At 37.5% G+C, this 27,174-nt stretch overlaps 1 protein-coding gene across 5 annotated transcripts in view; it reads left to right on the forward strand.

Annotated features, from left to right (window-relative positions):
- Positions 1–27,174, forward strand: part of LOC121325668 (protein bicaudal C homolog 1-like) — a 93,992-nt gene that overhangs the window by 61,526 nt on the left and 5,292 nt on the right. The window contains exons 4-20 of one of the 5 annotated variants that reach the window (XM_041268515.1): positions 5,226–5,305; positions 6,737–6,895; positions 8,443–8,496; positions 11,981–12,169; positions 13,500–13,751; positions 14,781–14,912; positions 16,739–16,913; positions 17,055–17,216; positions 17,700–17,887; positions 17,983–18,124; positions 18,788–18,944; positions 19,780–19,945; positions 20,518–20,557; positions 21,407–21,561; positions 21,914–22,070; positions 24,448–24,605; positions 25,039–25,138. In XM_041268515.1, the coding sequence (XP_041124449.1) occupies positions 5,226–5,305; positions 6,737–6,895; positions 8,443–8,496; positions 11,981–12,169; positions 13,500–13,751; positions 14,781–14,912; positions 16,739–16,913; positions 17,055–17,216; positions 17,700–17,887; positions 17,983–18,124; positions 18,788–18,944; positions 19,780–19,945; positions 20,518–20,557; positions 21,407–21,561; positions 21,914–22,070; positions 24,448–24,605; positions 25,039–25,138 (2,466 nt within the window). Of the gene's footprint in view, positions 1–5,225; positions 5,306–6,736; positions 6,896–8,442; positions 8,497–11,980; positions 12,170–13,499; positions 13,752–14,780; positions 14,913–16,738; positions 16,914–17,054; positions 17,217–17,699; positions 17,888–17,982; positions 18,125–18,787; positions 18,945–19,779; positions 19,946–20,517; positions 20,558–21,406; positions 21,562–21,913; positions 22,071–24,444; positions 24,606–25,038; positions 25,139–27,174 lie in introns of all 5 variants that reach the window. The other 4 variants (XM_041268516.1, XM_041268517.1, XM_041268518.1 and 1 more) reach the window with 4 other exon arrangements.

Below are 27,174 nucleotides of genomic sequence, written 5' to 3' on the forward strand. Positions count from 1 at the left end.
TCATCCAGATCTCCATTTCCTAGACTCGGACTGTTCCGAGTCTACCTCATGGCTTTAACCAGTACAACTGATTGAACTACACAAAACATAGGAACAACTACTGTAGAAACTACTAATACAAAGCTGTGAATAACAGGGTTATTTTCCACTGTGTACTGTTCTCTGTTCCAAATCCTGTAAAAATGCAATACATTTGATTAAAGGAACTGTTCCGAGTTTTGAACAAATAAATCCCTGAGGCCAGCGCAAGAGTATAAAAACCTTTTTGTTTTGTTTTTATGTGATTGTCAGAAATTCTATACAGATGATGGCACCTTAAAGATACGTAGATGAAGTGACATGGTCATGTTTTTACAGCTACAGTACAGTATCATGAAGGATGCTATATAATTTTTTTTTTTTTAATTGTATTGTATTCTATACAAGCCTTCAGCACTGATTCTTTTTGAGACCACACATGACTGTGCAACAATTCAAAGTATGTGATACAATAACAGATTAACTTCCTGCTTTGTAAAGCGTGCAGCCAGAATGTAACCAAGTGCACCAAAGCATTGGGATTAATTGAGGGTGAAAAAAAAAGAAAAAAATCACATTATTTTGTTGTTTGTTATTTTATACTAAATTATCACCACAAATATCTGGCCTGTAGTGGCTTGATTCGTTACATTCTGTGTTGATTTACTTGGGTACTGTGAATCAACAGTCATTACTTGCCTCTTAAAGATTAAGAAGCAGGGCTCCGAAAAACATAATGTTACACGTCCCCACTTTTTAAATAAAGCGCCTGTAATTTTTCTTTTTGTTGTTAACATCCTGACAAGTTTTTACACTTACAGATTTAATGTCTTTCTCAAAGGTCTTTTCAAGATGGCTGCTTGGTGCACTCTGGTTTGAGATCAGAGGTGTGTCCTCTCTCTCTGACCAAAGAAGAGACGCACACTAATGAAGCTGGGGCAGTGACCAGGGTGTTTTTTCTATCTATCCATCCCAAGCCGAAATACAACCCCATCAGGATGCAGAAAATTCACTTTACCCAAAATCGATCTCAATAAGACCCGCTTTTGTACTTTTGAAATGTAAATAAATAATTAATTGAGCAACCTGATTGGTTCAAACTCTGCATGATGTAATTCACAGAGGACATGTTCCGTTCCTTTAATCTTCTATACGTCAGTTGCGTTTCATTTGAAGCAGAGCACCCTCTGTTCGACATTAAGAGTCTCACTGTCCACCTACTCCCATTTCCTCCTCTCATGTTTTTACAGACTTTTCATGTCCCTTCCAGGAGTTGTTTGAATAAATTCAACTGGTTTCACAGACGCTGATAAATTAACTACTGTCTTTACGTAAGCTTAAGTGCCCACCACCCTGTAAAACATTCTGCGTGTGAATCAAGTCATAGATTTTTCCAGCTAATTATCTGGACTAATGATTTCACTATTGCTAATTACATAGGTAGTTTGAGTCTACTGGCATCTGTTGGCTGTAAAACTACATTACTGTTCTCTTTCGGTTTCCTAAAGCTTTACATACTGTATGACGTAAGGTGTCTACCATACATACCATGGTCCACTGTTGCTACCTGTCGAGTTTTATTGCTTAAACTCATTTTTATGGACCAGGGAAGTCCCATAGGGGCCATAAGGTCTCATGGCAGGGTTCATAGTTTCACAGCTGTGTCTTAACAACAACAACAACAACAACAACAACAGCATCTTAGACACAAGCAACTGTCCAGACAGCCTGCGATCCAAGAAAGTCTGGTTTGTGTTTTTAAAAGTCGGTCAGCATGTTTTTGATGCATTTGAGTCTGATTAGGATCCTGGATACTGCGTATTTGTCTTTTAGCACAGACAGGAAAGCTTTTTGCAGTATTAGAGAAATCCCCAATATGGATTGACAGGGTTAAACAAGTTGAACAAATTCCCTTAGTTTTCTTGCTAGTTGGCTGGAGGTTTGCAAAATGTATGTGGCTTTAGTAGATATAAAGCAACAGCTTAATGCTTTTGTGTACCGTTTTGTAGCATATATTGCATCCATATCTTGAAAACATAATTCATAGTTTGAGGTTAAACTGTAAAAGGTCAAGTTGAAAAACCTTTTAGTTAATGCTTCTGTCGGTGTTACAAGTGAAAAATTGAAGTATTATTTTTTTAGTGAAGATGTTAAAAAAAAAAAAAAAAAAAAAAAAGAGGAGCTTGGGATCCAGTTCATACCTATCATTAAGATAGAGTGGCCAAACATACCAATACTTGAAACGCCACCTAAAAACAGCCGTATGCATTACTAGACCTCAGCACCCGATGCATATCCCTGGCTAGTGGAGGGAGCTGTGATGAAACTTGCTAAGGGAATTCTTTGTCAACAGATTATTTAATAGTGTCATAAACTGCGGATATATGCCGATTTCTGTTCGTAAGTCAGGCTTATGATTGTTTCCAGGGAACAGATTGTACAAATGTGATGAAACCTGCTGAGGACATTCTTTAGAAAACATTATTGAAAATATGATGATCCGGGGATAAATGGAGGGGCTGTCAGTCTATATAATGACTTTTTTTTTCGTGTGTGCATAGGATGTAGGTCGTGATAATTTACTTTATACCGACTTCAGATTTTGACAGCTCATTGCACAGTTAGTTACACACTTGTGAATATATTTTAATGTGCAACAGAAGCTGCAAGGAAGAACCATTAAAGTGACCATAGGCTTGTTAATTAGTGGTTCATACATCAAAGGGCTCTAACATATTTGAATGAAATACTTGCCATTCCATTAGCATTGATATACTGGTGTGTTTGTCATTTTCACCAGTGCTGTCCTGAGGCAGTTTTAACATATCTTTTTACATACTTAAGAGATATGTAGCCCTGGTTATTGGTCCATGTTGACAATAACTGTTCTGTTATGTCCTGTAACATGTTATCAAAATCAATTTTGTTTCTTTTAAATCTTTTATATTTTAATTTTGCTTTTTTGGGCTGGTCGTTCCTAACTATGGACTGGGGAGCCCTAGTAAGTGCTAACATGACTGACTGATTTAATCTAAACTTATAGCAATAATGTCCAGTGCAGTTATATATTTTTTTGTCTGTTTTATAGCAGTTTCTGAATACGATCTTTGTTTTTTCGGATTTGAACTATGTTGTATAAAGTGTCTCATAATTGCAGCCAGCAAAATTAAACATGATTACAAGACACCCCAGGATTTAATACAAATGCACAGTATTATCTTTTATTAAGTTTTATAAATCTTTAGTCTTACCAATTGAATGTTTTTATTGTGTGTGTTTTTATTGTTAGTGTTTTATTATATGATTGTGACATTGTAATTTCATAACCTGGAAGTGGCCAGAAAAATAATATATATATTATATAATAATATTTAAAATTAATATTTATTATTATACAGTGTATATGAGCACATGCCATTTAACTAGAAGCTGTTGCTCATGAACTGAGGGGTAACGGTAGCAGGTGTGTTGCAGTAAGTGCTCTAAAGAAAAACTTCAATGACAATCTCATTTGTCTGATAGGGCATGCAATAGTTCAACTGTATACTTACATTGTTGCACTAGAAAAAATGTACTGCAGTAGACTAATACATCTGTACTGTACTTTACGCTGCTGCACAGAATTTCCCTGAAAACAGAGAAGAAGTAGAGATTCCTGGATTACCTCAATTGTAGTCCTTTAAGGCAAACTTTTTTTTTTTTTTTTTTTTTTTTGAGTATTTCTTCATTATGTTCTGCATAATAATCCTGTGGGTGCTTTTATCCAGGTGGAACAAGACATTTCCCTTAGTGTTTAAATTACTGTTTTTAAACAAATATTTGAATATTCTTTTTGGAACAAATATTGGCACATTGATTAAACGATTTAGGTCCAATGCCACCACAAGTAACTGGAAAGGCAATATACACAAGGGGTTGGTATAATTATATATATATATTGGAAGAAAGGCTATGGTAGGCCCCTGGAACATAGTGAAACAGGGAGTTTCATTCAAATTCAAATAGTCAGCACTCACTTATCCAACCCTAAAAAATGTTGACTTCAGTGATGGTAAACGTGTGTGACACACATCTGATTATTTCATTTTGTCCCATTCCAACCCTTGTATCTTTTTTGTGTTCCCTGAAAAAAGGACAATATCAAAAATACATATATGAAAGATTGTGTTTTAAAGAAAGTAGGCTTCCATTTAGATGTACTGTATTTTTAACAGAAGTATATTTTAATTCTTCTGAAAATATCACTTGCCAAAACTAAAGTGATGACACGTTAACTGTAATACAGTACGTATTGTAGCGGAATGTAAAATGTCCCATTAATGACCTAACAGCAAAACGTAATCTAAATGTATCTGTGCACAGAACAGCGTAAAGTGTAAAAAGCAATGCAATTTAGCAAAATCAAAAGATTTTTAAAAAAGTGTTTCCAGAATTAAGGCAGTATCCAAAGTCAGTATGCAATATTGCAGAATATAGTTCTCGATAAGGCCCTAATGTCACAGTTCAATTGCAAATGAAAATGCACACAAACAACTAAAGATCACAGATTAAAAAAAATAAATAACGCATCGCAGTATCTAAAACTGTTTAGTGATTAACTGTTACATTACCCTAGCTTGTCTCATTCACTTTGTTTGGCTGCATTTCCGTCAGGTGAAACTGGGGGAAGAACTGAAGAACTTCCAGCATCCACCAGAAACCCCTGCTATCCTTTGGTCTAGGGTTGTAGGATATGAATCGCTGTACAATATGCATCACAATACCTGTGATGGTCCTGATCGTGCTACTTTGTATGATCTGCAATAAGATGAAATTATATTCAATTATGAAGTTGTTCTCTCCTTAAATCAAATTGGGGAGAATTTATTAATACTGTGTATTAACTTTTATTCAGTATTCAAGAAGCATTTGATGGATATGATTAGCTATCTCGAATGCTTTTGGTCTTGTATTGCTTTTAAACCAACTATATCGTGTAGGGAAGTATCACAATGACCTCTTCACCCATATGCTTTTGTTGGCTGGTTATTTTTTGTTTACCAAACACTGCAGCTGTCAGAGAGAGCTTCAGGAGGTTCTGTGGGAGTCATTCAGGCAAGTGGGGAGGATTTTTAGGCCTGCATGATAAAATGTACTAATTTTTGGATGGTTTCTGCATTACCACATATTTTATTGTGTTTTTTTGTTTGTTTGTTTTGTTTTTTCAGATCCGCATATCAAAGTCTCTGGAAAGAAGGACAATGTGAAGGAAGCAAAAGAAAAGATAATGTCCGTTCTTGACACCAAAGTGAGGAGTTGTTGTTTGTTTTTTTTTTTTTTTTTTTTTTTTTTTTTAAATAAATAAATAGCTTGGACAATGCAGGCCACAGATTCTGAAGGTTAACAGTGAACGAAAATAATTACAAACAAACCAAAAAACGGTACCTTTTTTAAGCTTGTATTAATGAACAATAACACAATTAGCAGTATTATGACTGGTCGTACTACTGCTGTTCTGAAGATATTTTAGTTTTCCCCCCATTACTTTAGGAATAAGATGACTTTTTTTTAGCCTTGCTGAAAACAAAACCAGACATTTACAGTGGTCCCTAAGGTGCTCGTACTCTCTGATTTAGCAAGGTGTTAAATGAGTTGCCTGAGAGAACCTACGACTTAAAATCACATATGACAAGGGAGCTGCACCTGGTGATTAGGTGAACAATCTTCCTCTTGGGAGGTGAAATCTGAGGAGTCCTTGGTCTGGGTCTCCTTGTACAGCATAGCTAACAGCTTGCTGTAGCCAGAGATTGTACAGCAGTCTGGGCCGTTTCAGACCTCGTTGCTTTTAATACAAGCTGCTATTTCTTCAGCTGAGGAATAGTTCTGCTGGACGCAAGGGGCATTTCCAAAATGTTCAATTATGTTAAAATGCAAGCCCCCCTATGTTAGAAATTCTGCCACCTCCCCTTAGAGAAAAATGTAAAAAGCTATTACGAGAGTGTTGAAAGAGTCACTTAAATGCCAACATATCCAAGAAATAAGCTGTTCATTACAAATAAAGTAATAATGTGTGCCCATTTAAATATGCTACGCTGTTAAGGAGCTTTCAGCCAGTCGGTGTAATTTCCCACCGCACCACATTGAGTTTCCACTGTGCTTTATTCTCGATGTTGATACGGTTATTGTCACTTGCTTGAGAAATTATACCTTCAACTGCAAAATGAACCAAGCATCACAATTAATTATGTAGCTCAGACAATTAACAGACTTCCCTTCAAAACATAAGCAGTTGACTAAAGCAAAATGTCTTCTAATTTTATAAACACGTTTTTGGTTTTTAGTAAATTCTGTAATACATTTTGCTTAATTTCTTCTGCATAATAAGGCAACTTGTGTTCACAAGGGATTGTTTTATATTTTATTGATATGTGACATATTGAATATGTCAGATCACAAATTATCAGATTATCGAATCTAATCATTTTAATTGTGCGGTCATTAAAAGAAAGAATATATATAAAAGCAGGTGTCCCGTCTGATATGGGATATGACTGATCAAGTTTTACAAATACTGGACCATGCTCACTTTTCTCAGATTGCTTCTGGGTGTCCAATCAATTATTGCACACATTTAATGCATGTTTGTGCAGAGTGTCTGATCTCTGATATGTTTATTTGATCGATCAGACAATACAATCCTTGGCACAAATCTCAGTTTCACTGCATTTCGTTTGAACAGAGTAACCGGGTCACGCTGAAAATGGATGTGTCTCATACAGAACATTCCCATGTGATCGGCAAAGGGGGCAACAACATCAAGAAAGTAATGGAGGAAACTGGGTGCCATATACATTTCCCAGACTCCAACAGGAATAACCAGGCAGAGAAAAGCAACCAAGTAAGTGTTTATTTTATTAATTATATATAGCAAGTGATATAAAGTACAGTGTCAACGTTTTCATCATACTGTCATCCACGGCAGGGAATGTATATAGTTAACATACTTAAATACCTATAGAATTATTCCTGTTGACATTTCTTATGTGTCTTTCAGGTGGCTAACCTAGTAAAAGCACTGGTGAGCTTGGCTGGGGACCCATAGGGAGTGTGCATTGGTATTTGCACCATGCAGTGTTAGGGGGGGAAAATTGGTGTGGTTTGCCTCATTGCACTTAACAGTCACTACTGGTCAGGCACCCAACGAGTCCAGGCAGTGACTTATCAGGCAATCCATTGTTTAGGATTGCTAGGTAAAGAGATGATATGCTTGAAAGCAGGAATGAAAGTACACCAATGATTATCTGTGATTTTCATCGGCAAGTAGTTTGCAGTGGTGAGGCGGAAATTGAATTGGGCGTTTTCAGATATTTTGTTTGTGTGTTGTGGTGACACACTAGTGTAACCTATTTTTTCACAAACATACTTTTTTTTTTTTTTTTTTTTTTTAAAGGATTATAAAGCTATGTATTTTTTATTTTAAAACAAGTAACCTAAGCTCTCCCCACGTGGGTGGCGCTTGGGCAATTGTACGCCGCCTCCTGGGAACTCCCGTCCATGGACAACAGTGGCAACAATAGCCTGGCCTCAAACTGGCGAACTCCAGGCTATCGGGCGCATCCTGCACTCCACGCAGAGTAACACAGGATATGGTTTAACTAAAGTGAATGGAGCTTTACGTCCAACAGCCTGGTGGCATTCAATTTCAGAAGCCTGCTGTGTCAGAGGTGCAGTTAATGTAACTTTTTGAAGGAGTGTCGCTGTAACCACAAACAGCTGGGTATCACTCGGTGCTACTTAGGAAAAAAAGATTTGCATCTTAATTCTGGGAGGGTGAAACAAACACACTATTCTGTCCTCCTCTGTGAAGTCCGAGAGTTGACTTTATGAAGTGATGAAAGGGAACAGTGATACGAAGCTGCCCAGAATGCCAAGACTGGCACGTATTCTCTTTGTCTTCATCAATAGAGGCTTATGTTGATGTTGGTGTTGAATGAAAGAGATAGAAATGCAATTTCGGTGCCATTTAGTCCACAAGAGATTATATTTTATTATAAAAAAGGGAACATTATATCTAGAACGTGTTTTATTTGTTTTGAAAATCTACTGAAGAACTGAAATGATTATAGTAAAGCTGAAACGTGTCAAATTAATTTCTGCTTTAGATAAAAATAATAAATTAAAAAAAAAATTAATAACCTGAAGCACAAGAACAAATAATTGAGGGTTTGCTATAATGTATGTGTACAGTGTGGTACACAGTGGTCTTCTCAAGGGGAAACTCTTACATCATCTTTCATTCAAGGAGCTTGTTTTTTAAAGTATGTTTAAGAATAAGTATATATTTTTTAAAAGAAAATAAGCTTATCAATTGTGTGGTGTATCTACTGTCGTGTGCTAGGATTTTAATACTGTTTTTAAACACTGGATTGTTTCTACCCTCCCCAGGTATCAATTGCAGGACAGCCCGCTGGTGTGGAGGCAGCCAGAGCCAAAATCAGGGTAAATATACTCTAAGTTGGGAGTTTACTGTACATCTTAAAAATGTGTGTTTTCAGTCAGTGCTTATTGTCTTAACACCGTTCCCCTTGCTTAAATTCTACGTCTCCATGGTAACGCTAACACCGCTCAGCCCTGGCGGTTATTTTCCCTGATGTAATTGTGATGGAGGCGTCAACGCTGGCAGAAAGTCTTGTCAGTTCTGTTGCTGGCTTGACAGTTTCACAGGCAGAGCTAGACCTCTTGCTGGTTCAATTTGACGCATCTTAGAAACTGTTTTTATGCAGCTCCACGTTTTTAAAGGCAAGCATCTAACAGTTTATCTTACAAGTGTCAGGATACTTTTAATTCTTTTCAAAATCATATGCATTAAGTAATTCAAATTGAATACTGGTAGTTGATAATTTACTTTATAACGGTTCTTGTGATCCATTACTGACTGCTCAGCATTATTTACAGATAAAAACATGCTTGTTCTATTTTAACACGATCCATATACCTCTTAGGTAAAAGCAAAATAGACAAATGTTTTTTTTTGGCTAATGCTGTCATCAGTGTTGTGATTATGTAGTGTGGTGTTTATCCCCTCCCTGTGAGAAAATAATGGCAAACAGCAGTGGTGGTTTTGAGTATTTACATTTTTTGTAGTGAGGAGAGGATAGAGGGGGGTACAAATTGATCCCCAGGAAGGGGAAATGACGATGTAGTAGAATTGTATTTAAAGGGCGTCAATTTTGTGGGTTGAAGAATAAAATGGTTGCATGTTCCAGTGTTTTAGTCTATGGCTGGATGGCTATTGTATTGTTTTTACTGTTTTAAATTATTGTAGGTTTTAGTTGTTTTTTTTTGTGTGCAGCTGCCAACAGGATATCTGTCTCCTTGGCAATCCTGAATGCATGTGGTGAATTTCATCTGGTGAAAATGTTCCTAAAACAACTTCACAGAAGCTTTGCATTAGGGGGATGATGGACTGTTTGTTTGCTGCTGTAAAAGTGAATGTATCAATTAGCAGTGTCCTGAGCTTCCAAAAGTATAGAATGTGGTTGCTTCCGAATTGGGCTATTTTTTGGGAGGTTGTTATTGGAGTGGACATGAGGCGGTCAGTTTGTGTGGAAGAGTTCTTTGTGCTCTTGGGGCAGGTAGTTTTAAATACTGATGTGGAGCATTTCTCACTGGATGAATTGACAAACTGCGTCATGAATAAATCCTCTTTTTTTTTTTTTTTTTTTAAGTACATGTTTGAAACAGTGACCGTATTGAGTTGTGAGGCTTTAGTAATCTGGGAGTAAATTGATCAATCCCTGTAAAAAGTGTCTGTTACTTGTCAACAGTTGATGAGAAAATCCAAACTTTTTACAATGAAAATCTTAAGTAGTTTTGATTTCCAACATATGGTGCTGATTGATCACTGGAACCGTTTAAACAACGTAAGCTACAACCTGCGGTTTTCTTGTTTCCGTGGGTGTAGCTGTTCACTTGTGTGATTTGGTAGTGTCCAGACTCTCTCCTTATATTTCACCATCATCAACATTCCTAACACATGCTTCCTCTCTGAGGAACCAAGAAAAACAAGTTAAAGTGCAGAACGGTTCTGAACATGTGCAAATCCAGTGGAACGCAATTTAATCAAAGATTTGAACAAAAAAAAGTGATCTGTTTGATTGTTTACAGAATAATTTTGAAAATATGCTCAAGCTCTGCTTTCTACTCCAAAGTACATAAAACTGCCAAAAAAGACTGTCTCATATTAAAAAAAGAAAAGAAACCTTGCCATATGACAGCTGGCCTACACAGTTCATACTTAACATCTTGAGGCAGTTTGCCAGTTTTTGCGCTGCACATTCCAAGAAATAAGAATCCTGACCGCTTTTTCCATGTTGTGCTCTTGCAACTTCTGTGAGGTTCTTAGATCTCCTTACACTGACACCTGTTGAGTGAAATAGGTGGCGCAGTAATTGTTGTAAACACACCCTCACAATCAGCACTAGGCAGCACCACCCTTTTTTTAATATTTGTTTTTATTTTTTCCTTGAGTCAAACCTTGTATTCAGGGTTAGTACTTTCTGATGCCAGAAATCGGCACACACTCCCATAATTTCTTAAGACCTATTTGGAATGATATTTAATTATATATGTTTAACCTGATATTTAATTGAATAGTAAAACCTCACTTGAAGTCAACCTTGGTATAAAGATCACATCATAATCGTTGTCACTTGTTTTACAGTCCTGATTGGCTCCCATTGACAGCAGGGTCACCCTCAATATTAAGGCCACCATCTGGAGTCCCAAACTTTATTAATTACTTTAAATCTCTAATTAGATGAACATATATGGCCAACTTGTGTTATTAGCAATGTTTTACGGGGGGTTTATAATTGGTATAACTCTAAAGGCGCTTTCAAAGTAGGCAAGCTTAAGAGCTAGGCATTCATTATCTGGTTTAAATAAACTGTACTGGTACGTAAAAAAAAATAAATAAATAAAAAGTCACTTTTTATATTATGATAGTTTGTGGGATCTGCAGATGTTTAAAAAACAAATGTGGGAATGGTAATCCCAAACTAAACTTGAACTGTGCATATTAGTGGTTAGGCTGGGAATATTAATTTGTTTTTATTCTATTTTCTACTGATTTGGCATTTAACACTTTTTAATAACTGAAGAAATTACTAAATAAACAGCTGCCATGGTGCATAGACCCAGCCACTTAACCCAAACCTGAGGAACCCACTACTGCTTCAAATGTAGAATTAAGAGAAGTGTTTTATGACACCACGGTTACTCATGTTCCCATTTAAATTTATTGCAAACCCGTCTTTCCCACATTACAGTGTATGTGGAATTTGGGACATAAGGGACTGATCATAGTTACATTTTTCTGGTTACTGTTATTTGTGCCACATGCTATATTTTTTTCCCTTCTGAGGCCTGTGTCACCTGGTAATAAGAATCTGTGACTTGATAAAAATAGCTTTCCCTACTGAAAAGAACAGTAGACTAATCAAACTTTCACTTCATTTAGAACAAAAGTCTTTCTGAACGCTTAATTATTTGGCATGTATGCCCCATATTTATCCCCACTTCATGACCAAGCCGATAACAAAAGATTCGTAAGAGGGTTTGGTGACGTTTTATTTTGAGTGGCATAAATAAGTGTTTAATTACTGTGCAATTAACCATATGTTGAAGTTTAGTTACATGTTAATAACCAGTCAATAGACATGCCATACATGTGTGTATCTATCATTAGACTAGACTGCCAATTGAGCTCATATTTCAGATGTATGTTGTGTGTGTGTGTGTGTATTTTTGAGACTTGGTAGTTTCCTGCTCCAGTAAAAAAAAAAAAAAAAAAAAAAAAAAGGTATACAAAGTTAATTGTATATTAGTTACATACATACTTATTTATGCCCTTCAAAATAAAGCATTACCAATGTTTTTTGTTGCTTTTTGAATGTAATCTTTTTATCCTGAATATCTGCAGGAACTTCTTCCCTTGGTACTGATGTTTGAACTGCCTGCGATTATCCAGCCCAACCCGGACCCCAACTCCCCAGCAGTGCAGCACATATCCCAGACCTATAACATTTCAGTGTCCTTCAAGCAGCGCTCCAGAATGTATGGTGCTACTGGCATTGTCAGGGGGTCCCAGAACAACACCACGGCTGTCAAGGTACTGACTTCATATTTGGAGGATTTTAATGTGAACATGATCTCATACTTGGGTCGGCTATATGTGGAATAATTAGGTACAGTAGAAGCAGCTGGTTACCAAGGGAATGTGTATCATCACTTTAGTAAGGTAATCAAGATGTGCTGTGTTTGAACTGAACCATGGAGCATAAGTTGTGTCTAATTCACCGTGATGCAAGTTTCATCTGGGGCTGTAGTATAACTGCATGGCTATAATTACACATTTAGCAACAGAATGGCATGGTGAGAGTATATTTACGTACAAACAAAAATGACTACCTCAAAACATCTGTCATTGCTAAAACGTTTTGAATTTTTTATTTAACAATCGTGCAGCAATCCATTATCACTACAGTTGGCAGTGATTATATTCCATTAAAATGACTGCAAACCACATATACACATACACCTTTTATCTCCAAGTTCTCACCAGTGGTAAGAAGCCTGGGGTAGGGAGGGATGTAGCTGTCCCTGGCCCTCTCTGTGTATGTAATCACACTAACTATGTTATAAGAGAAGTTTAATATGGATAATGAAGTAGAAAAATGTAGGATTATACATCATTGGATTCAGTATTATTTTTAATTTAGAGATATACTGGACAATATGTGCTTCAATGCATGTGATATCGATAAACGCACGACTTTAATAAATTAAATGCTGTAAAGATACAAATTGCAGTGTCCTGAAATGATATGAAGTGGGGTGGAAATCAGTTGAATGACTGAAAGACAAGAGTTTGTAAAATGGGAACTTTTCCAACAAGCCATGGCCAACAGTGAACTCTTTACTATGAAAGTTGTTACACCTTTAATTGGGACTACCGCAGGGGATTGTTCCAAAAATGAACTTGTATGTATCCTCATGCATTGAATCCTTCGTACGCTCGCTTGTGCAATTTTGCTCACCCATTGCATTCCTTGTTTAATGTGAGCGGTATCTTCAAACCGCTTCAGTCCTGAGTGTGTTAATTAGCATCATGAGATGTGATAAATATTAAAAGATGATTCTGTTTGTAGATTTCTGCAAATATTCGTTATGGTAGTTCCATAAAAGGTGAAACGCTTTCCTAGCTAAATTTCATTTTTTACATCACATTTCCTTTGATTGATGTGAATCAGAGTGTCTAAGTAACCTAGGCGATATTATCAGGAGCTTTTTTAATTTTGTATACAGCACGATTGACTCCCATTATGCCGGGACACTTAATTTTGATGATAAGTGGAGAGTGACATTTACAAAGGGTTTTTTTTTTTTTTTGGTTTATGTACAAAAACTGCTCCTCACTTTTTTGTGTGTGTGTAATTTAGAGAGGGACTGCTTTGCTGTTGGATCACCTGGCTGGCAGCATGGCCAATGCCATCTCTGTGAGCACCCAGCTCGATATAGCACCGCAACATCATCTCTTCATGATGGGCCGCAATGGCAGCAATATCAAACACATCATGCAGAGAACAGGCGCCCAGATCCACTTCCCCGACCCCAGCAACCCACAGAAGAAATCCACCGTCTACCTCCAGGGAACCATCGACTCTGTCTGCTTGGCCAGGCAGTATCTCATGGTAAGGATAAACAAGTCAACATTCCTATCAAACGTGCTCTGAAATTATCAAGAACTATAAATGTATTGTTAGAAGCAAAAATATTAAATAGTAGGAATACTAGAAGAAACTAGTAATTATTTGGAAAACATTTCACATTCTTTATTAATATCTTCTTGTCGAAACATTTCTTGAAGCAGCAGTTGCTGTTTAAGTCAACAAAACTCTTGCTGTCTTTGTAATTTTATCTTGACAATTTCTTCTGAAATATGTAACAAAGGAAGCAATATTGTTAACATAGTTTCATAATACATAGTTGAGTTCATTCCAGCAAACATTGTCCATTTGTGACTTGTACTTGCTATTAAGTCTTTGAATAAATGTTTTTTGTAGGCATGATTTGTTTAATACATTATTCTTTAAAAGACTGGAATTGCTAAACCATGTATGGATTATTAAATTATATTTTTTAAAAATGCAAATTAAAAATGCAAATGTGCATTTTTACTACTTTATCTACACAAAAAAATATTTTGTTGGATATCGGGTCTAAATACTACTTTAAAAAATGTTTGAAGTAATTTGTATTCTGCTCATTGCTACAGGGGATCTGAGAATGAGTTTGCTGCAGGTGTGTTATCAGTATAGTACCTTCAGTTAAATGGCATTTGAAAAGAAACTCTGAAATACTGTCTAGTCATAATGCAAATGCATTCTTGTGGGTCTTTAATTTTGGCAGCTGCTACAGTACTGGCTTTTCAAATCTCACTGAATAGTGCATACTCTAGAAAAGCTTTTAAGAATCCTTTAGCGTGTAAAAAGGGTTTTACTTTCTTGTTTTTATCTAGGAGTTCATATCTTTGTGAGGAGTCTGTGCCTTTTTTTATATGATGCAATGTAGATTTAAAAAATAATAAGCGAACAAAGGCGCACTGAAATCATATCAGTCAACCCCCCAGATCGTTAAAATTATTGAGCGAAAAATCATGAATTATTCACCTGTAGCGACAGCAGTGTTTTGTGAAATGTAAGAATGTGTTCTTGTTTCAGGGTTGCCTTCCTCTTGTGTTGATGTTTGATATCAAAGAAGGCATTGAAGTGGAACCACCCTGTATTACCCAGCTGATGGAGCAGTTAGATGTCTTCATCAGCATCAAACCAAAGCCCAAACAGCCAAGCAAGGTATACCACAATGTAAATATATAAACATATATCTGCATAGGCACAGTATGAACTATTCTAGTTCTGGGAAAGAGACTCATTTTCACGGTGTACGTTCCCATGGCAAATTCACTACATCGTCCCTGGTCCCTGAGTAGCTCCTGAGTCCCTGTGTGGTATGCAGAATGAATGATATGGTCAGGGGATGTTCACGCAGCTCACTGGGTGTATCACGATTGGCTTAGCGGTGGGATTGGAGGGCACCCACTGATCTCTCCTGAGCTGTTGTGAGGAGTTGCTGTGGTAAAGGACCATATTTGTTCCCTCACCAGAAAAAAACCTTGTGCACACTAGGGCTGAAGATGCCAACCATATCTTCATCTTCACTAGTTTCTGCTATTATTGCCGGCCATCTTTATGGGTCAAGTCAAGAGACATTTGAATCTCCATGAACTGTAATCTACACAACAATGAAAATAATGAATAAAGGCTTGTGAATCCACTGTATATGTTTACATTGGACCTAGTAGCCCAAAGCTATCTCTGTGGGCTACTTTGTTGGGATGTCTGAAGCTCTAATTGCTTTTTTCTTTTGTGTTGTGAAAAGTGTTAGTAATTGGTGGCTAGATTCCTAGTAGATCTGCAGTCAGTGCATATAAAACATTACCTGTGTGCTATTTATTCACAGAACTAGACGACAATTTGAACAGGGCTTCACTTTTACTCAGAGTTTGAATACTTTAGAATTTTTTTTATTTAGAATCAGCAATTATTTTTTCTCATTTTCTCCCCAATTTGGAAAGCCCATTTTTTTTTATTTTTTTTCAACCCGGCCACTGCTGCAACCCCTGCACTGACTCAGGAGAGACAAAGACAGACACGCGCGTCCTCCGAAACGTGTGCCATCAGCCATCCGCTTCTTTTCACTCTGCAGTCCCACCATGCAACCAACCCAGAGCTACAGCGTCGGAGGACCACACAGCTCTGGGCAACTTACAGGCAGGCCTGCAGGCGCCAACCCAGTCTACAGGGCTCACTGTTGCGTGGTGAGCCAAGGATACCCTAGCCGACCTAAGCTCTCACCACCCAGGCGGCGTTCGACCAATTGTGCAGATATCACTTCAGATTGATGAACCTGTATTTTTTCATTTTTCCAATCTTAGTAGATTTGACAAGTCTTCAATAACAAGGAGTTGCCATTAGCTATGGTTACATGTAATGTATACTGCATGCCCTGAAGGAATCACACCCCTAATAAATGATATATTAAAGATGATACCTGTTCTCGGACTAACAAAGCTTCCATTTCACCCTTAAAATCCCCTTTTTTAAATATGTTTGCTTCTTGGTTGAAACAAAGTTTGACTTGACATAACATAATTAGCTCACAGGGTATAAGCTGTGGTTTCACTGGGCTGGGTGTGACTTCAGTCATGCATTGGTAACAACATTGTTTTGGTAAACCTCTGTATATAAATACCACTTAGCATAAGTTCACAAAGGATTCAAATAATTAATAAAAAGGGATATTTTTTCAAATTAATTTTATCAGCCTTGGTATTTGTTTTTTCTTTTTGTCTTTTCTGACTTGTTTTAATAATTGAGTTACTTGCACTCCTTGTATGACTTGGTTCACTTGTTGGCCTGACACAGCAAAGAGTGCACGAGGAGACATGCAAATCTAATTAGAGGTCCTTTACATATTTCTCCAGTCTAGTAAAATTCATATAAAAAATGATCTTCGTGTTCTTATTTTATATGGCAATGATAATGATGTTAATAATAATAATAATTGTCTATATATTTTATAATGTGGTGAATAAGCGTCTCAAATTTGTGTTTTTCAGTCTGTGATTGTAAAGAGTGTGGAAAGGAATGCCTTAAACATGTATGAAGCGAGGAAGTGCCTCCTGGGCCTAGAAAGCAGTGGGGTAACGATACAATCAAGCAGCTCTTCCACTGTCATCTGCCCTGTGGGCCTGGATATTCTGGCTTCAGCCGGACTCGGTCTCACCAGCCTAGGTAAGAAACTCTGTTCCTTTTATAAAAAGATTTAAAAAAAAAACTTGGAATATTGCCTAGGATAGGATGTAATGTAATACAGTATATACAGCATGTGGTTTCTTGACGTGTGTTTTTTGTTTTTTTTTTAACATATCCTAGGCCTCTTGGGCCCCACGTCGTCATCGTTAAATAACTGTACTGCTGCCAACTCGCTCCTGAATGCCCTCAACAGTTCAGTCAGTCCCCTGCAGCACTCCAGCTCAGGCAGGCCCAGCCCCACACTTTGGGCAACCTCACTTGCTAGCCCGACAAGTGCCCCAGGTATATCACAAAGCAGTTTGTATTAGTGGTGTCAGCAGTTTAAACATTTTAAATAGTAGGCAAGTGTAAAAATGTTAAATTTTTGCTTAAACCATTCAAAAATATATGTATCAAATATAGGTGTGTTTTTTTTTTTTTTATAGCAGTGCATTAGAGGCACATTTAATAAATTCGTAACAAATGTTTATTTCTAGTATTTTTCCATAAACACACAAATGGTGTTCAAGTTCAGTAATTTTATTGAGAAGGGAATACTTTTAACAGATTTGTTCTTAAAGTGTGAACACTCCTGTCTTTTACTGGATGGTTATTAGTGGGATTGTCCATGTAGAGTAGCCTCAGGTAGGTATGAAGGTTGTAGTGATTTACTGTGATGTGGCTCAAATTATGCAATTTCTGTCATGGCAGAGGATATGTCATTTATGGACATCCTTGCTGGTATTGTGAACCAGTTTTATTTATACATTTATATTTGTATTTTAGGCTTCTCTTCACCCCTCATGATGCACCCATCAACACAGGCCACCCTGACCAATATTTTCCTGTCAGGTGTCCAGGGTTATGCACAGAACACACCCTCTCCTCCCCCCGGACTGGCCCCAATTGACAGCCAGGTCAACGGCTTATCAGAAACCAGCAAGAATCTGTCATCTCTCAATGGACATGTCAAGGTAACCGTCTCCTCCTAAAAATATCTGGTTGTGTTACTATAACTTCCAGTAATAGAAACCTCACTATAGTTTTTTTTTTTTTTTTTTTATTGCAGCATTCCAATTCGGTATACAGAAGGTTGTCCGGGGCTTGCCTAGCTGATAAAGTCCTTGGTGGGAATCACACAGACTCTTCAAATGAGAGCAGTGGCCACAGTCCCACAGAGCAACTAACTGGCAAATCCAGCCCTGACGAAGGTAAAATACCAGCCCTGGTTTTAATATGGAAAACAATACTAAAATACACTACATCTTTCACAGTGAATATTGCTAAATACTGTTGTCACAAAGACTTTACCTCCTGAAGGCCTAGGTAGCTTCACATCTGTCTTAGGTCAAATGTAAAACATAATCTGGTTCCCCTGAGCAATATTTGGGTCAGAATTTGCACCTCGACAAGTTACCTGTGAACCCTGGTTGTAGCACAAGTGTTTCCATGTTCTATTGCTTAGATTGGGAGAGACCAGGAAATGGCAGTTATTCTTGGTCGTATTCAAAAAGTGAGTAGCATTGACATGAGCATCTTAAGTTGAAGGCTATAAAAGATATCTGTGTTTTGTATGTGTTGTAACCCTCCTCCCCAATTTTAATTAAAGACAGAACTTTATTCCAAGCTATGTGCTTACTATAGAATCACCACTGAAATTCACTCTGCTAAATTCAGGCAAGGTACTGTAAGGATTTGGAGCCATTTGAGTCCAGTGCTCCTTGGAGCTTAACTCGAAATGGGGTTGAGCTCTAGTTTAGTGGAACATGGATCCAAGGGGAGAATAGCCTGAACTGCTTCACCCCGCTAGCTGGTGCTCCCCCCAGGTCAATGGTCAATGTGTAGGAAGGTAAAGTGACCGCTTTATTTTTCAGTTTCGAATGATGCCTTTGTAGAAGTAGGCATGCCGAGAAGTCCATCGCACTCCGCAAACAGTAATGAGCTGAAACAGATGCTGGGTTCTTCAAAATCGTCAGCTGGCAAGAGGCAGGCAGTGGAGCTTCTACAAGGCACCAAGAATTCACACCTGCAGTATGTATTGACAGTCCTGCTGTTTACTGTTGAAAACGCTGTTTATAAAATGAGCCAGGCTGATATGTCTTTAGGGTGTGTATTAAAGAAGTCGAATTACTCAATGTATTTGATAACAGCGCTGGAACACAACCAAAAAAAACAAAGCATGGAGTTGGTGTGGTTAGCTGGTGCCTTTCACTTATTGAGGCCTGTGTTCAATCCGTTCCTGTCACAAGTGAAAGGCGCTTCAGTGGTCTCAGTCCATCTCATAAAACCACTGTACAATGGTCAGGATTGAGGTTGCATTGCTACAGTGGGAACCCTTGCCTGTTTCAGGGTTACCATTCAGCCTGGTTCTGGTGTGCTTTCCTGTGGATTATAATCTGTGTAGAGGACACTAGCCACTCTTCAAAGAGCATTCAATTAAAATATCTGAACTAGGTCACTCTCAATTAGGCTGGATTGCAACTCAGTTCCTCGGGCCAAAGCGCCTTTTGCCTTTCAACTGTTTACTGATTTGAAGATAACTGTACAGGTCAACTCAAAGAGCACAATTTTTCATTTCTGAAGTGATTCTACTGACAAAGACAAGCGTAAACTTGGTTAAAGGCCTAACCTAACTGGAACTAGATGTTAAATCGCAACTGGGCTATCCTGAGGCTCAAAAAAATGATTTGATCTATGAGTGTTAGGTATGTTGAGCAGGGACTACTCTCCTGAACTCGCTTGTCCTATGGAGGCCTCGGATCATATCTGGCCTTGTGCCCAATGAACAAAACCAAAACTGAATGGCAGAGATAGTTCTAGCCTACTATTCTGTTCTTGTTGTCTAATACCTGAATTGTTCTTTCAGTACATCGGACCACTTGCTTTCAGATTCGGATTCCAGTGCTTCGGAAAGCCCACTGGCTGATAAGAAGGCTCCAGGGAGCGAGAGAGCTGCAGAGAGGGCAGCCCAGCAGAATTCTGAGAGAATTCGTCTGGCGCCGCCCTCTTTTGCCAACATGCAGGTACTCACTGTAAGCGAAAACCACTCCTTATTTTACTTATTTTATATATGTATATATGTATATATACCGTACACACAAACATTAAACAAAATGAACAAAATTTGAATAACGACTCCTTTGTACAGTACTCCAAGTGTTTCAAAGCCTTGTGTTGGTTTAACCTAAATTGCTACATTTGATAAAGGTGTGAAATAGGATGGAAAGAGAAGTCTGAGGCTTTTAATAAACACAATGTGAAAGTGGAGTGGTATAAATAAATTAGTAAAGGGTTATTCAACCAGAATTTATTTTGAACCTTTAGTTATCGATTTATACTTGCTGCATGTCTGCCCATCTTTCTGTTTTAACCTAATTAGGTGGTGTTGAAGACTGCTGTAATTTAAATCCGGCCCTCCATTTGGCTGTTGTCACATTATTGAACAGTGCTTAGTTTCTGTCCAGGCAGGCCCATGGACTCTGCTAAGCATATCCATTGTGTTCAGAGAAATAATATATTATAAATAAACAGAAAGCAGCATGCTGCACTGGCATTTAGTCAGGGCCCTAATAAAGACGCCTGCCTTTATTGATTCTTTTTTCAGGCATTTGACTATGAACAAAAGAAGCTGTTAGCAACCAAAGGTATGTGGAGATATATCGCACTGCACTATTTGTCCATCTCAAAGAGACTTTGTTCCAATTCTTTTTTTTTTTTTTTTCCTGTTGGCAGCATGGTCTTGGTTTGAAAAACCCTATACAGCAGTTTGTTTCGAGATATTTTAGTTCTACAGTCCTTTTAAATTACTCGACAAGTTCGCTGATATGCAGAGGATGAGTATTCACCATACTGTGGATTTAATATACCTCTGCATGTAGTAACAGTAGACCATGGGGAAGAGGAGGGTATGGTTGGGACCTTTCCATATCATCTGTATAGTTGCTGTTTACGGACTTTGTTGCAAATGATAGAATCATTTGCAGATGTTTCATAGCATCCAGATCAATCTGCTGTTGATTTTTTGCTATGACTGGGCCCCCATGACTCAAGCCTGATGTCGACCATGCTATTATCCCTATGGTCAGTTGCTGCTGCCTGCAAAGTTTCATGCATTGTAAGTTTAACGCTCTTGCAGGAAGTAAACAATGAAAAGACATTGAGTACTACCAATAAACGTATAGTTGCTTCCATAGACCATGATTATTATTATTAATCTTGTGCTACCTGATCTTTTTATATAGCTGTATTTGTTTATGTGCATGTGATAGGATTTCAAGATTTCTTTATTTAATTTATAGAATATTTGAGATGTCTCATTCAACTTTAAAGCTAATGTTTGGCCCTTCCTCTGTGCCATTGGGATCCATGATAATCTAATATTTTCTAGGTTGACAGCACACCTAAAATAACCACCTCTGTGGATAGAGTTTATTTCCTGACAGGAAACCTTGTGTGTCATCCTCTGGTTGATAAGTGTGGTTTGTGTTTTTCAGCAATGCTGAAGAAACCTGTGGTAACAGAAGTGCGAACGCCCACAAACACCTGGAGTGGGCTGGGATTCTCCAAGTCAATGCCGGCAGAAACCATCAAGGAACTCAGAAGAGCTAACCATGTGCCCTACAAGCCCACCATGTCAACCACTTACGAGGTGAACTTCCAAAGCATCTTTCCCATTAGCAGATATGATAGAACTCTGACTGCAAAGAAACCTTAGATCCATGAACAAAAAAAAATAAACTGTACAAATTTAAAGAAAGTTAAATAGATTTATTCAAAAGTATACTCCTGGGTATTGTCAATACCATAGTATAGGCCTTGGCTTTCTTAAGTGTGTAAATTGTTGGATCGCCCTGATTCAGTAGTTGATGCCCGCTGTGGAGAATTATTATTATTCAATTAGAAACATGGCTTCAAACTGATTCACCGTGCTGCTCTGCACGCATATGACAATATATGAAATTCTATGTTTACGATCGAACTGTGTGTATTGGTTCCTGCAGGTTTCCCCCCTGTCTCTCTCGCGGTCGGACAATCAGGAGGGTTTGGGGAGCGGCAGTGATTCTGATAACTGGAGGGAGAGGAACGGGAACGGCACCTTGGCTCACTCCGAATTCCCATCAGCCATTGGCAGCCCTAAAAGAAAACAAAACAAATCAAGTAAGCATTCAGGACTGCACGAAATTAAATTTGGGCTCTAAACCAGCACTGACCTGTTCAATAGTGCTGCAGGGAAGCCCGCTGGCTGATAAGGCGGCTCTGTGGCGCAACAGAGCTGCAGAGAGGGCAGCCCTCTTTTGCCAACATGTAAGTACTCACTGTAAGCGAAAACCACTCCTTATTTTACTTTTAACATTGCCTCCTTTCAGAGGACAGAGCTCAAAGCTAGATTTGCTTAGAAACTGTGAAAATGAAGCGAGTCCTCTGTAACACATGTTTCAATATACAGTTGTATGCAAAAGTTTACATACCCCAATGGAAATTTATAATTTCCAGAAATTAGCATTTTTGGAGTTTTGCAAAACAAGTTGCTGAAATAAATAGTTGTAGACCTCTATTTCATGTAACTTTTTGTTATTAAATGTAATTAAATATTGCACACGCTTGTTATTGGTTATTATGTCGCATCCAAAAAAAAAAACACACACAAGATAGGTAACCATGCTAAAAAAAATTAGTTCCAGTCTTCAACAAACATTTTGACTACAAGTCTAAAAAAAAAAAAAAAAAATAAAAACATTGAGAAATCATTGTAGAGTTTTCCATTGAGTAATTGTTACATTGAACCTGTCTTTTTCATGTTTAGCTCTATTGTACTAGGCTGCTTAGATAAAGGGATGATTCATGTAGGGCTTTGGGGGGATTTGGAAGGCTGAACATATACACAGAATATGAAACAGTGTTTAGAGTTGGCAACTGTGTGGCCCATATCTATTCTGAAGGACACTAACCGCAATTTAAAAAAAAAATAAAAAAATCAAGTAAGCATTCAGGCCTGCACTAAAATGAAAGTCGGGCTCTAAACCAGCATTGACCTAGTTCAATAGTGCTTATTACAAACCTTACACTGTAAGGAACTTGCAACCATTCCAAATCAGTTAACACAAGATAGACTTTAACTGAACTAGCCAGTGTGGGGAAAACATATATATTACCACCAAGTGTAAGCCTGGGGCTGTATTTAAAGCAGCTTCCTTGATTTGGATTCCAGGTCACTTGTTAAACAAAACAAAAGTCTGTGTTGTAGTTTTGTGTTTTAACACTAGCAGCTGCAGTGAACCACAGTTTTGTTCAGTTTTACCCGAAGATATACCTCATTACTGATCACATTAGATACCCTTTTGGAATGCAGACTTTCTGATGGTCTGGTTTTGTTTATTTTCTAAAGCCGGTTGAAGCTGTGTACAGAAGCTTGCCTTGCATCACTCTTCAGGTTAAATAGACATGCTCCTCATACTGCTTAGAGCCGGACTAGGAATCGGGATAATTACTTTATAAGGAAACTCACATTAAGATGATATTTTCAAAAGTAATAGTTAAAACTGTATGTGGTACTACTCCACGTATAGAATAGACACTTTTGCCCTGACAGCTAATAGCCAAAGTGATTTACTCTGGTCTCCTGGATTTTTTTTTTTTTTTTTTTTTTTTTTTTTTTTTTTTTTTAACTTTATGACTGTTAATCCTATTGGTATTAATCAAGCTTCTGCAATCCGTTTTCTCTCCTCTTATTAGTGCTTACAATATTATCACAGGCCCCCTTCTGTTGAAGGTATTTTGGTTATTTGTTTAAATTTTATACTTCAATATGGAATAGGCAGATACTTTTTAGATCAGGGCTTCGTGCGTTATACTCTTTACTCACATCAGTGGTCTGTCTATAATCCGTGGTACCAGGATTCAATAGTTCGTTTGAAATATTTGCACATCCTAGATAAAAACAATAAATAAATAAATAAATAAAGCTCATCACTATTAAATGTGGTTGTGTAACATTGATTAATAAAGATTCAATCGACCTGAATTATTCCTGAATTATTCCGGGCTTAAAAGGCATGTCATATGCAGACAGGCTAAAAGAATTGAATCTGTTCAGTCTTGAACAAAGAAGACTACGTGGCGACCTAATTCAAGCATTCAAAATTCTAAAAGGTATTGACAGTGTCGACGCAAGGGACTTTTTCAGCCTGAAAAAAGAAACAAGGACCAGGGGTCACAAATGGAGTTTAGAAAAAGGGGCATTCAGAACAGAAAATAGGAGACACTTTTTTACACAGAGAATTGTGAGGGTCTGGAATCAACTCCCCAGTAATGTTGTTGAAGCTGACACCCTGGGATCCTTCAAGAAGCTGCTTGATGAGATTTTGGGATCAATAAGCTACTAACAACCAAACGAGCAAGATGGGCCGAATGGCCTCCTCTCGTTTGTAAACTTTCTTATGTTCTTATGTTCTTATGTTCTTAAAAGTGTTGGTTAGCAATCCTTAAAATGTGTAGATGTCACCAAACTCTTGAAACCCTGTTTGCTTTGCAGCAGAACACTATCTAAGCTGCAGTAACTACATGGACTGCATCTCCTCAATGACTGGCGGCAACGGCTGCAACCTGAACGGTTCTTTCAAGGGATCAGATCTGCCTGAGCTCTTCAGCAAGCTGGGGCTGGGGAAATACACAGACGTATTTCAACAGCAAGAGGTCTGTCTGTCTGTCATGCCTTCATTTCAAACATTAAATTGGGGCATCATCGATTTGTCATAAAGGATACTACATTTAGTCCACATAAGGTTATTCAGTGTCCATCCATACTGAACATAGCAGATTTACATTTTTACAAAGAAATAGAGAACAATTTCTCCTGTTGTGAAGAAACCCCTTTGCATTGCATCTGTCAATACAGTGCCTACATACAGTTACTGGCCACTTTATTAGGACCTATCTACCCAGTTAGATTTTACTAACAGCACCATACATTTTTAACTGTATCTGCAGAACAAAGAAGGATAAGAAGTTACCTGCATATGTGTTTTACATGCACACCATGTGGGAGTCAAACTTTTGGATCGCATTGTTTTATAGACAGGTGCTCATTCCCTAAATGTAACTTATACTTTTGTGTTTGAATGTGTAGATTGATCTCCAGACATTCCTAACGCTGACAGATCAAGATTTCAAGGAGCTTGGCATTACTACATTTGGTGCTAGAAGGAAAATGCTGCTTGCAATCTCAGGTGTGGATGACGGTAGATGTTTCATTACATTATGATTAAATGTCGGAAATCTTGTTTAATTCAGATCAAGTATTTTTAGATTCCTTTTGTCAAAACTTCTGTTGGAATATGTGTAGAGTGTTTTACTGTGCATTAACCTGTGTAGTTAACAGGGGGCAGCATTGGGTATTTTGCTTGGTCTCCAATTGTGTAAACTGGTGTTTCTCAACCCTGGTTTCAACAGTTCAAGTTGTTTTAAACATGCATTGTTTTCAAGTGCACAACAGACAATCGCTGAGATTTCAAACAGTGTTGATTATCAGAATGCAATATAAATACATTTGAAAAAAAAAAATTAAAAAAAAGTTAAGGTAACCATTATGAAACTCTGTTTTTAATGATGTGCATTTTTACTGGACTTAACCAAATTTAAAAATCCTTTCAATTTTGTAATAGTCCAGAATACTCAAACAAAGTGTGGTAAAGACAGGAATGTTGTGGGTAATGCTTTTTGCAAGTACAGTAATCTGTCGAGTATCTGCCCATCACATATCCACCATTATCAATCTCCTCAACAACACTGGTTTATTATTGAACGAAAAAGATTAGTTCAGAGATTGTAGATCCTACCAGTTTTCGTACACTGTGTTGTATGTACCCTGTGCACAACCATTGCTGGTTGCACTGATCGTAGCTTTTAGAAGGGATGCAAATTTAGCTGACTTTTTAGTCCACAGTAAACAAAGGGATCATAGATACATTAAGGGACTTTGCAACCTGTAAAAGCACATGGAAACTGTGCAAATGTATTGGTAAAGATAAAAGTGAAATTGCAAATTAAGAAAATAAATATTCAGTCTTAAAAAATCATGTAGTCATGTAAGGATAGCAACCTTGTATAAATGGTATAGTTTGTATAAAATGTAATAATAAAATATGTAGGAGAGACAGGTACATTATTATATAAAAGAATACAGAAGCACTTACCAAGTATAAGAAATAAAAAAAGAAAATTAACCAATAATTCAGCACTCTACAAGGAACAGATACACCACGGATAATCTAAAGTTTGTGGTTTTAAAAAAAAAATGTAATTAGATAATGTACAGTATAGAAGAATAAAACAAAATAAATGGATAAGTAGACTAGATACCATGATGCCTGAAGGTTTAACTAAAAGGAACAGTATATCGTTACTCATTAGCTACGTGATGAATGACATCACAAAGACATTAGATTTAAAGAGAAATAAATATGTGGTTATCATGGCATCAAGGGCCGATAACCTTCAATGTTTGTTTTCAAACACACTTTCTGTTGACCAATTGAGAAAGGTATGTTAAACGTACCGAAATGTTGGGAAGTTGGCAGAAAAAATAAATAAATAAACAATATATTTATTGTTCATATAAATTCACAGAAACATCAGTTTATTCGGATATAGCGCCTTTCATGACAACTCCTCCCAAAGCGCCTTACAAAACAAGCAAAACTTAAAACATTAAATTACAACAAATAAAATACTAACAATTAAAATATAAAATGTCTATTTTCCAGAAGCTTGGGGGGAAAAAAAAAAACAACATATGTTTTTAATAAAGGCTTAAGTTCCTCCAGAGTGTCAGTTTCTGACCACTGGAGGCAGGGAATTCCAGGGGGAGGGAGCACAAGTAGAAAAACTTTGACCTCCTAGAGTGACCCACAAAAACAAGGCGATGGTCAGCAACTTAAATCTTGAAAAGCGTCATTGACGTCTAGGGATCTAGGGATGCAGCAAATCAGATCAGTATGTAGGCCCTATTCCCCAAACAGCCTTATAAGTCAAAAGTAAGATCTTGAATGTAATACGAAACTTGACAGGCAGCCAGTGCAAATTTTCCAAAACAGGTGTAATATGCTCAGTCCTTTTTTGTACCAGTCAATATTTGTGCAGCTGAGATACTAAATATCTTGGTAAGTATGGTGAAGAATAGTGGCCAATAAAATCCCCACCCCCAGGCCTTCTTTAAATCTGTTGTATAGATAAAGTAGATAGATGATTTAAAAAAAAAAAAATA

Source organism: Polyodon spathula, chromosome 13, assembly GCF_017654505.1.
Source record: "Polyodon spathula isolate WHYD16114869_AA chromosome 13, ASM1765450v1, whole genome shotgun sequence".
In the NCBI taxonomy this organism is placed as follows: domain Eukaryota; kingdom Metazoa; phylum Chordata; class Actinopteri; order Acipenseriformes; family Polyodontidae; genus Polyodon; species Polyodon spathula.